The sequence below is a fragment of the Pristis pectinata genome, chromosome 7, assembly GCF_009764475.1.
Source record: "Pristis pectinata isolate sPriPec2 chromosome 7, sPriPec2.1.pri, whole genome shotgun sequence".
NCBI classification, from domain to species: Eukaryota; Metazoa; Chordata; class Chondrichthyes; order Rhinopristiformes; family Pristidae; genus Pristis; species Pristis pectinata.
In genome coordinates, this window is record NC_067411.1 from 22,314,392 (window position 1) to 22,325,316 (window position 10,925).

General features: G+C 38.8%; 1 protein-coding gene across 2 annotated transcripts; it reads left to right on the top strand.

Annotated features, from left to right (window-relative positions):
* The first annotated feature begins 390 nt into the window (after nt 1–390).
* Nucleotides 391–9,316, top strand: LOC127572466 (G2/mitotic-specific cyclin-B1-like). 2 transcript variants are annotated; one of them, XM_052019777.1, is made up of 9 exons: nt 391–430; nt 4,254–4,379; nt 5,089–5,214; nt 5,978–6,145; nt 7,307–7,465; nt 7,831–8,067; nt 8,390–8,530; nt 8,604–8,714; nt 9,113–9,316. In XM_052019777.1, the coding sequence occupies exons 1-9, from the start codon at nt 410–412 to the stop codon at nt 9,236–9,238; spliced, it is 1,215 nt and encodes a 404-aa protein (XP_051875737.1). In that variant the 5' UTR covers nt 391–409; the 3' UTR covers nt 9,239–9,316. The 2 variants fall into 2 exon arrangements, with proteins under 2 accessions (XP_051875737.1, XP_051875738.1); XM_052019778.1 differs by lacking the exon at nt 5,978–6,145.
* The last annotated feature ends 1,609 nt before the right edge of the window (nt 9,317–10,925 follow it).

Genomic DNA, 10,925 nt, shown 5'->3' on the forward strand with positions numbered 1-10,925 from the left:
ATTGTAAATGCCAAAGCAAATCCAAATCCCAAGTACACTAAAGGAAATAAAATAGATTCGACCCACTCAAGAAAGGACACAGACCTCAAGGACACATATTCTGTCAGCCCATATCGTGCCAAAACGGGATGGCAACCAATCACAAAAATGAAGAGTAAAGACGATCGCTTTCAATGTACTTCAAATGAAGGCCGACTTCCTTTTGGTACAATGTAACTCTTCTAGATCCTGTCGTTGGCAGTCGACAGGCTGGTCTGTGACTGATCCTCGGGCTCAGGGAGGCTGTTTTCATCCAATCAGAAAACTGGACTGTCCGATCCGAATTCCGGGCCAGCTTTAAAAGGGCCGAAGAAGATTCGAGCGGGAAAGGGTTGTTAACTGGGTCTGGAAACGAGAGGACGGTGAGAGAATGGCTGTGCGAATCCGAAGGGTGAGGTGGACTTCATTGCTCTAAAATTTAGGACGCATTGTTTGGATGCAAAATGAAAGTCCTTTTTAATATTGGCTTGGCGTTAATTGCGGGTGGAGCCTTCTCAATGAGTTGGGGGGTGTGGTGTCGCGAACTGATGGACGCCTACGGTGTGGCCCGTTTCCAGGTGGAGAGATCCCGTTACAGTCAGATCTGTACACCAGCTAATAAGCCTAGCGATATTTTCAAATGTACATCCCTAATCTATTATGGAATCCGCCTTGCTCTTACCATTGTTAATTGGTTGCAGAATCCTTTGCTGCTACCTAGTTAATAAAAACAAATCTTCAAGCAGGGTTGGATTCTTAAACTTTACCACCACCACCACCCACCCCCCCAATAGCAAGCAACTGTCCTTTCTCGACTTTTGGACTGGTTTTGGCGTCAAGTTAGGCAAGACATTGTGTGTAGAATTTTCTTTTTGTTAATATACATCTTGTTCTCCCAATCTGCTGTTGGGACTTGTATTTGTTTTCATTGGAGTGGGACGTGGCGGGGGCTCGTGAGACTAAGAACCTGCTTCTTTTGTAACTGTTTTCCTTTTTTTTTGACTAATCCTTAGCGTCAAAGTTTAGCAACGAATATTGGAAAAAATATTGTAATTCTTCAATTTACTAGCTAATCGATGATTGGTCTTGTGTGAATATTGTTTGGAGTGTTGACTCTAAGACTTCTATCACCTGAATTTTTTCCACAAGCCCCCAACTGTGACTCCACATTATCCCTTAACTAAATATCCTCTGTATTCCCTTTCAGGGCAAAAAAACTGATTGTGGCCTCTTCTGCATTAGAGATGTTTAGTAGTTTTATTTTAATGACTGTCTTAACTCTTCTCTGTATTGGATGGAATTAACCTGAATTGGCCTTGTATTTTCACTTTAGTAATTGGGTTGAGTGGACAAATCAACAGGCCTAAATGATGCACATCACTAGATTTTTGGCTTTCCATAATCTTGGATGGTAAATTTAGCATTTTATTGTATGAGGAATAATAAATGGATGGCCAATCTCCTTTAGCTTAACTGGCTATACAAGATATCTAGATGGGATCTTGTAACTTTTGCTGTTCATTTGAAGTACAGAATGTTCTTAACCCATGTTAGTATTGGTCTGTTTTACATTTAGACCTTAACTGACTGCCAGCTTGGTAAAAGCAGGTATAAAATAATATCTGCAAATTGGCTTAAATACATAAGATTCTGTTTGTTAATTTGCTTAACTTCACTTTCCTTACTGAGACTTGGAGAATTTGCTTCTAGGATGTCTTATCCAAGCCAATATTTATTAGTAATGTTCTAAAAGTCCTAATCTGTTTAAAGGTTTATATTAGCATCTTCAGTTATACATCATGGAAATAGATAATTTGACCTACAATGCCAGCTATCAGTATCTATCTATACCAATCCCATTTCCAGCACTTGGCCTATAGCCTTCTATTACAATGTTTCAAGTCCTCCTCAATATTAAGTTATCTGCTTCCACCACTCCCTTGGGCAATGTCTTCCAGATTTCAGCTGTTATCTGGATGAAAATTCTTCCTCCCGAATCCCCCTACCCCCTTTCCTCTAAGACACCTGCTATGAGGAAAAGTTCTTGCTGTCTTCCCTATCTATGCCCTTCACAGTTTTGTGCATCTCAGTCAGGTCAGCAAACAAAGCACCTCCTATGCCCTCAGCCCTCTCACACTCTGTCCCAGGCAATATCCTGGTGAATCTCCTTCAGTGCAATCATATCTGCCTTGTAGTGTGGTGACCAGAACTGTACACAGTAAATTCAAGTATCCTGCATGCCTTCTCCACCACCTTATCTGTCTGCACTTCTGCCTACAGATACTTGGATACCTACATATGGAGCAAAAAAAAACTGCTTGAAGGGTCTCAACCCGAAATGTCAACCATCCTTTTGCTTCCATGGATGCTGGTTGACCTGCTGAATTCTTCCAGCAGTTTATTTTAATTTGCTTCAGGTCCCTCTGTTCCTCAATACTCCTTGGACCTATCATTGTGTATATCTTGGCCTCATTAGTCCTCCCAAAATGCATTGCCTTGTATTTTATAGGATTTAAATCCCATCTGCTCATCTCAACATCAATATCATTCTATAGCTAAATATGACCTCCTTTCTGTCAACAATGCCACCAGCTCATCTCAACATCAATATCATTCTATAGCTAAGTATGACCTCCTTTCTATCAACAATGCCACCAATCTGTCATCTGCAAATTGTCAATTCTACTTCCTACATTTACAACCAGATCATTAATGTATATAGTCCCAGCAACAAACACCACAGCATTCCCATAGTCACAGGCTTCCAATTGCAAAACAACCCCTAACTATCACACTCTTCCTCTACCACCAAGCCAATTTTGGATCCAAATTTCCTTGGCTTGTATGGGGTTTTTGGACCAGTCTCCTGTGTAGGATTTTTCCAACCTTGCTGAAACCCAGTTGATTACATCAATTACCATCATTTAGTCATCTCTTGGATTATGGATAGTCAAGCTATTGCTGACTATCCATAATCAATCCCTTGCTCTCCAAGTACAGATTAATCCTGTTCCTGAGTACTTTTCCAATTTCCTTATTGATGTTAGACTCTCCTGCCTGTAATTTCCTGGTTTATCCCTGCTGCCCTTTGTGAATAAGGGTTGCCACATTTGATGCCCTCTAGTCAGTTGTCACCTCTTCTGTGACCAGAGGAGACTTAAATTTCTTGTCAGAACCACAGCAATCTCCTTCCTTGCCTCTCCATTGCTGCCTGGGATACATCTCATCAGATTTATCTACCTTAAGCCTGCTAAGATCTTGAATATCTCCCATTTGATATTGCTTTGTTCTAGAACTCTATCTCCCTCATTATTCTCCAATCAATGTCCTTCTCTATAGTGAATACATTAGATCTTTCCTATGTTCTCTGGCTCCAAGCACAGACTACCACTCTAGTCCCTAATGGACCAAATACTCTTCTCTTGGTAACCCTCTAGTCCTTGTACTTGCAAAATGCTTTGGGATTTTCCTTTATCTTGCCTGCCAGTGCTCAATGTGTACCTGCAACTTTCTCTTTACTACCTTTTTTATCAGCAATGTTCCTTTGCCACCTTTTACTGCTTGTTAATTTTTAATGTGGCCTACTGAATCAGATGTTAATGAACTGGTGAATTTTCCTTGGCAAATATCAAAGCCACTGATCCAGGGATGTTGGGTTCAATTTATTCATAAATGGAACTGTGATTCAGGTTGGAATTCTGCCTGATACATTTTTCATCTGCACCCCTTGCCTGCTGATTCTATAATGTATAGGATCATAGAAACACCAACACATTAAGACAAACAAGCACTGCTTTTCTCCTTTTGTGCACTCTTGCCTAATAAAAGGAATGCTTCATTTTACTGTTGCATACAAAATGAAGCTTTGTCTTACCAAATCCCTGGGCATTATGCAGCTGTGCAATCAATCAAAATGAACTTGGGACCAAAATCTTGGTCAATGAGATGGTTTACAATAATTGTGTGATAATAACTTGTGTATTGTAAGAATTGGTTACTTGTATGATTTTTTTTTCAGATTAAAACCATCTTAAATGCTGGAAATCCTCCACTGATTTGGAAGCATAATTCTTCCCACCCAAAAAAAAATCAATACTGGGTCACTGGCCTTTCATTAGAACTGCAGTGCCTTCTGTTGGATGCAAATGAATTTGACTTCCCATCCACATGCTGAAACATTCAATTAGTATCATTGTTGAAAATCTGCCTTGAACTTGTGACACTTTTCTCTCCAGGCTGCACTTGATGCTACAGCAGATGTCCAACCAAAGAATCCTCAAACAGTGACTGCCTTGGAATGTAGAGTCGCTTTGGTGGATATAAAAAATAAACCATGTGGTGTTAAGTTGGCCCTGAAAAAGGTGAACCTGCTTTATGGAGACTATTTGCATAACTTAAAACTATTTTCCTCTGTAATTAGTAACTTGTCTCAAATCCATTGTAAATTAGTAGGACTTGTATATAAATGATGGAGCTTGCTGGTTGGAACAGTTGGGAATTCCCATTTTCAATGAAAGTAAGTCCAGATGTGGAGCCTAGTCTTCTAATATTTTTCAGCTGGATTTAAGGGGATTTTATTGAAATAAAAAATCTTAAAGGGTCTTAAGCTGGATATGGAGAGGGTCTTTACTCTGCTCTAGAATTCCTTATTGAAAATAAGGGGTTTGCCCACAAGGTGTGAAGTATATTTTGAAGATTTGTCTTTGACACTCTTCCTCAAAGGCAGTGGTAGATTCTTGAGCAAGGGGTTAAAAGTTTAGAAGGGAAAGAATAGAATATGATATTAAAGTTGCAGTTGGATCAGCATGCACTTATTAAACAGTGCAGCAGGCTCAGCCAAGTGGCCTATCTGCTTCAATTATATTATTTCCTTTGAAACTGCCATTTAGTATTTGTGGCCTTGTACAGAATCATTGCCTAAGAAAAGTATCCACTTTCTCAATACTAATTTGAGGTGATCAAAAGTAGAAAATTTACACTTCTTGATGTATTTTAAAATATTGTATCTGCTACTTTTAACATTTGGTTAGTGAACCTGTTCAGTTTGGCTGTACTTCCATTCTGGTGTAGGATGAAACAGTAATTCTGCCAAAGATGGAAAAATCTCTCTCTCCAAAAAAGGAACCAGTGAAGATGTGCAGACAGCCAGAGGTTCTACCACAAGACTTCTTCCCAGAAGATATAGTAAAAATTGAGGTTTGGATTTGATTAGCAGATCTAGTAAAAACCATGTATGTTTGGTTTAAATGTTGGCCTTTGGTAATCTGAAGCACTGGGGAATTGAAATGAAATGAATTCCTGTTTATAAGCAATCATTGGAAATTAAATGTAAATTTATTCTACAATTTGACCAAGATCAATTAACTCTTACTGGGAAATCCTGTACCCCTGAGACTTGAGGTTATGATCTTATGAGAGTTTAGAAGTGAAGTTTTTCCTGTAGAGTACAAAATTTTTGAAATGAGTTTAAAAATGGAAGCTATTTTGTAAAATTTGTAGTTGATTAAAATTGCCTGAGCAATTTAGGCAGCTTTGTGTGAATTTTGATCCTTGAAGATAACTTTAAATTAGACCCATGATTTTCTAACATGCCATTGTTTCCTGTTTAAAGGAACTTTCTTGTGCAATGAGAATGGAGTATTTGATAAGTGTTTGGTTGCTGGTTATTTATTAAGAACACTGCTTCAAAACAGTTTTGGTTTACTGCTTCAGTATTTGGAAAGATGTGGGGGAATGGGGTATTGGTGCTGTCCTCCAAGAATTTTTATGGCTTTGTCATCCCTAGCATTGATCTGACCTTTTCTCTAAAGGTAGGTTGTATTAAATTTGTTTTAGGAAGAACCTAAGATTCTTAAACTTAAAACTGACTTGAATGCTAAATTAGAAATTTGAAGCCCAAGATGCTGGCTTTGTGGCCAAGGTGCCACTTTTCCTGTAACGTCTTGCAAATACTGTATAGGTACCACCATCCCCAATGGATGTTTCAATGTGCACATCTGAAGAACCACATGATGCCTTCTCTGTAGCAATCCTTCCTGTTGAAGATGTTGATATAAATGATGGCAACAATCCAGTACTCTGCAGTAACTACGTTAAAGATATCTACAAGTATTTAAGACAACTGGAGGTTGGTCTTCCTTTCTCTTTGAACTTTAAAGCAGATCTAAAGTAGTACATTATCAGATCAATAATAGACTATTAATTATGGAATATTTGAAACGTGGGTAAATGGCTTTTCTAACCCTAAAATCTTGAATCTTGGGCATAACTCTGGGCTATTAACTGGCTAAAAAAGCCAGCCTGTAAACCAGTGGCAACAAACAAGCTGCTGGAAGAACTTGGTGGATCAGGTAGCATCAGGAGGGAAATGAAGGATCTTGAGCTGAAACATTGACTGTCCATTTACCTCCACAAATGCTGCCTGACCCACTGAGTTCCTCCAGCATCTTGTCTGTTGCTCCAGATTCCAGCACCTGCAGTCTCATCTCCTGTAGACCAATGGACCCGAAGTCTCAAATACTTCTGCTCCATCTACTAAATCACATGCAATTCTCACCTTGTGCAACATGGATAATTTAAAGCTGGATCCCACAGTACAAGATTTGTGGACATGAGGCAACCAGGTTCTCGGAGCAGCCCAGGACTTTCACTTGAACTGACCAGTAGCAAGTGAAGTTTGATTAAAACCATGTGCTAGACTGTTTTGTGTATGAGAGAAACTATTTGCTAGTAAGAGGAAACTATGAATGTGTGATGCTGAGCTAACTCTACCAAGAATTGACCTGTATCTTTGAGTTAGTAGAGAAAGTGAGCTGATCTTTGTGGGAAAACATTGAACAGGTATCTAAAGTGCATCTCCTGGGAGCACATTGCAGCAGGATCATAACAGTAATAAAAATTTAGTGGATGTCTGCTTTGGTGAACACTCGGATTACTAGGTGTGTGCTTGAGCAGGGTTGAAATGGTTAAGTCTAAGATTAGGTTTTATGGAAGGATGTACTCAAATGGATTGGAGGATGGCCTGTTTGTATCCATAGCTTTCATGGCTGTGAAGCACCCAAAGGTGGATATGTACCAGTTCCTGTTAATGGAGTCTGGCATAGCATTATACAATTTAACACCACCCTTGGGCCTCTACCACTTCTATTACATTGATCAAGTGTGCTTTAACATTGTTCAAAAGTGTTCAAATTCTACTTCTAATGAAAGGTTATTTCAAATTGACATATGAAACATTAACTTCCATGGCTTTGCTACTGATGTACATGACTGGTCCTTCTCTATACAGATTGAGCAGGCAGTGAGACCAAACTACTTAGTTGGACAAGTGATAACAGGAGCCATGCGTGCTATCCTAATTGACTGGCTTGTGCAGGTTCAAGTAAAATTTAAGCTACTTCCAGAAACTCTGTACTTGACTGTGTCCATCTTGGATCGATTTCTCCAGGTAAGAATCCTTGAGGGGAAATGGATGACTTATTCTTCCCTACAAAATACCCATGGATCAAAATAGATTATTGGACAAGCACTTAAAAGAAATGTACAGTTTAAAATACAAATGGAGTAAGCTTTTTCAAAATTATAAGAACTTGTCTGAGATCTGTAAGGCTGTCATGGCCATAACAGTTGAGTACCAGCTAAGATGCAATATGCTTTCCTAACTTTCCAATCAAACTTTAGTCTTTAAATACAAGCTTAATTGTGAGTAGCTCTGTAGTTCTTGGATAAAACAAATGTTACCAATGCAATTCAAGGCAGAAGAAATTCTGAACTCTACTTGTGTTTGTAATAAAGACTACTTTTCTCCCTTAGGATAGCCTAGTAACCAAGAAGAATCTACAACTAGTTGGTGTCACAGCGATGTTTATTGCTTCCAAATATGAAGAGGTTTTTCCTCCAGAAATTGGTGACTTTGTTATCATCACTGATGATGCTTACACTAGTGCTCAAATACGTCAAATGGAGAGGCGGATATTGAAGAAGCTTAACTTTTCACTTGGCAAACCACTTCCACTGCATTTCCTCAGAAGGGCATCAAAAGTTGCAGATGCAAGTATTTTCCTATAATTTGACAAATGTTGATTTTTATGACCTAGAAGATGGTCTCAAATGATCAATGTAGAAAGTATTTGAGCTTTATTCTAAAAGTTAACATGATGTAGTTCTAGCTGCAGTTATGGTTGTCAAATTTGTATCTTGTGTTCTAGTTTCCACATTTCCATGAATTATTATGGTTTAAATGGAGATGTCATAGAAGTTATGCAATATGATCAAATTTCCAGTAATTTTGTTAATAACTAGCACTTTTTTTAAGCATTCAAGTTGCATTATCCAGCATGGCCTTAATAATAAATTACCTCTTTTGGTTTAGGTTAGCATAGAACAACATGCTCTTGCCAAATATCTGATGGAACTGACAATCGGGGATTATGACATGGTGCATTATCCCCCATCCCTGATTGCTGCGGCTGCCTTCCACCTTGCACAGAAACTCCTTAATTGTGGTGAATGGGTGAGTAAATTTTGGGTACTGATGATTCTGGTTTGAACCAATGTGTACAAAATACAATCAATGTTGTTTTTAGACTCCCCTCCTGCAGTATTACCTGTCATATGGAGAAGAGGATCTACTTCCAGTAATGCAACACATAGCAAAAAATGTTGTCCAAGTCAATAACTGTCTCTCAAAGCATATGGTAAGTTTTCTTCAACCTTGGACAATTTTGGCAATGATATTTCAACTTCAAAGTAGGTCTTTCTCAAGTGGAATTTGGGGAAACTACTTTCTTGAATGCAATGCAGAAAGATGCCTTAAGATGTGCTTGGGGGGGGCTTCTGACTGAACTAAATGGTGGAGCAAGCTGGCAAATGTTCAATGTGCTGTCCTGCATTCCAGCTGGTCAAGAATCCAGCTTTTGACTTGATAGCTGGATGCAAGCATGCAGTAGTGAATAAACAAACAATGGTGTGCAGAGGCAATAAAAGCAAACTAAACAAATGCTTAGACCAAGCCAGCAATGTTTTCTACACTGTTAGCCATAATTCTAGCAAGCCAGATACTATTATAAGTTGAGAATTTTTTTCTTTCATGCAGACTGTTAAGAACAAGTATGCTAGAAAGTGTGAAATGAGGATCAGCACCATCTTGCAACTGACATCAGTCCTGATTTTCAATTTGTCAAGATCACTAATCTCCAAACAGCTTCAAAATAGTAAATAGTATGTTGTCTGTACTACTCAAACATATTGCTGGCATGATTTTAACATGTAATTTATTTTATTTTTGTCTTTTTAATCAATAAAGCATCATTTTAAATGGCAGTCTATGCTTGTATTGCAGCTTTATGTAGCTCCACTAGGAGTAGTATTGCATTGGGCTAATTGCACTGCTGATCTCCATTTATGGAACACCCTGGATGTTGGCAAATCTATAAATGTGCTGAACAGAGGGGTGGATACTCTCATCTGCCCACAGCTGTGTGCTAGCCATGTCTGTTTCACTATTTGGCCTCATTCAATCGAATAGGTTGCTGACCTTAAATAGGTGTGTCATTGTTCATCTTGTGTTCAATAGCTTCTAATGATGGAGAAAGCCCTGTGGCATGAATTGTTGGGCCCACAGGAAGATCAAATGATAGGGCCTCTATTTCTGCCACCTGCAGCTTGGTCACTGTTCATGAACAGTTCTCCCTTGAGAACTACTGTCAATGTGACCTCTTCCTCCTCTCCATGTAGGAGAAGGTGGACCAGGTCACACCTGATCTTGTCCCATGCACTTCTGCAATTCATAAACTGGCACATCTAATCTTTCACTCAAGACTTGAAATCAACAGCACCCTAAAAGACTGATGGTTGTCCCTAGCCATTAGAATGTGTAAATTGGGTTATCAGCTTTATTTTTGAAACTACATTCTCACTTTCCTGTGAATTGCAAGATTTGGCATTATTTTGCTCTAAATGCTCATGAGATCCAACTTTTGGATTGATTTGTTCTGAAACTGCAGGATTTCTATCTTGCAGTCTTTGCCATAGCTTTTAGATGTTTTCAAATGTACAGCTGAGGAAACTTACTTCCTAGTTGTGGAGGTATCTTGGAAGGGAGTTTGTGGGTGATTCTCATTTGCCAGCTGTCCTTGGCACCAGTGACCACTGCAAGTTGCTGCAGCCATCTTAATAGTATACAACAGGGAGCCACACTGCAGCAGTGGAGATTCTATTCCTCCTTGGAAATGCTGTCATTCCTGATCAGCTTCGTGCCTTTTCCTTAATCCATCAAAGGCAAGAATATTTGATTTGAACTTTGTGTTGGGTATTTTGGCATGAGCCTTTTGTATAAAGGTCTCTTTTCAAGAACAAAACATGCAATGCTGAGAAATGGAAACTCAATGTTGAATATAACAATCTCTTCATGACCCTTTCCTTTAATTGCAAAGTTTGACAAACCAGGAAGTGAACAATTGTTAGGGTGGCAGTTTTCAACAGCAATTTTACCAGCAGATCAATTGGCAGCTAAGAGTTCCAGGTGTAAAATGTCAATATACACCCATTGCTTTAGATAGGAATTGCATAAATCTAGGCTGAATTTCATGGCCATAACAGTTGAGTTAGATGACAACCCATCCAATTTAATGTAGATAACCATTCAGAATACCTTTGCATTGCCAGAGTAATGTCCTTTCCTTTTAAGAACATATTGCTTTTAATTTATTTGCAATAATGAGACTAAGACTCCTGTCCTTGAATCGTGTAGCTTTTCTTTCTGGTCTATGGTTTATGCTGGGGGAAAAGAATGTTAGAATATGCAACCACTTAGTATAGTGGCACAGTCCCATTCTTAAGGGCATAGAACTCCTTGAATATCCCAATAGAATCAACTCTGGGAGTTGATTAAATCAGTTCAATTTCTC

Excerpts from the sequence above, each read along its gene's own strand:
- LOC127572466 (XM_052019777.1), top strand. The coding sequence starts at position 410 with ATGGCTGTGCGAATCCGAAGG. Across the intron at positions 4,380-5,088 it reads TTAAGTTGGCCCTGAAAAAG|GATGAAACAGTAATTCTGCC; the intron begins GTGAACCTGCTT and ends ATTCTGGTGTAG. Across the intron at positions 5,215-5,977 it reads AAGATATAGTAAAAATTGAG|GTACCACCATCCCCAATGGA; the intron begins GTTTGGATTTGA and ends AATACTGTATAG.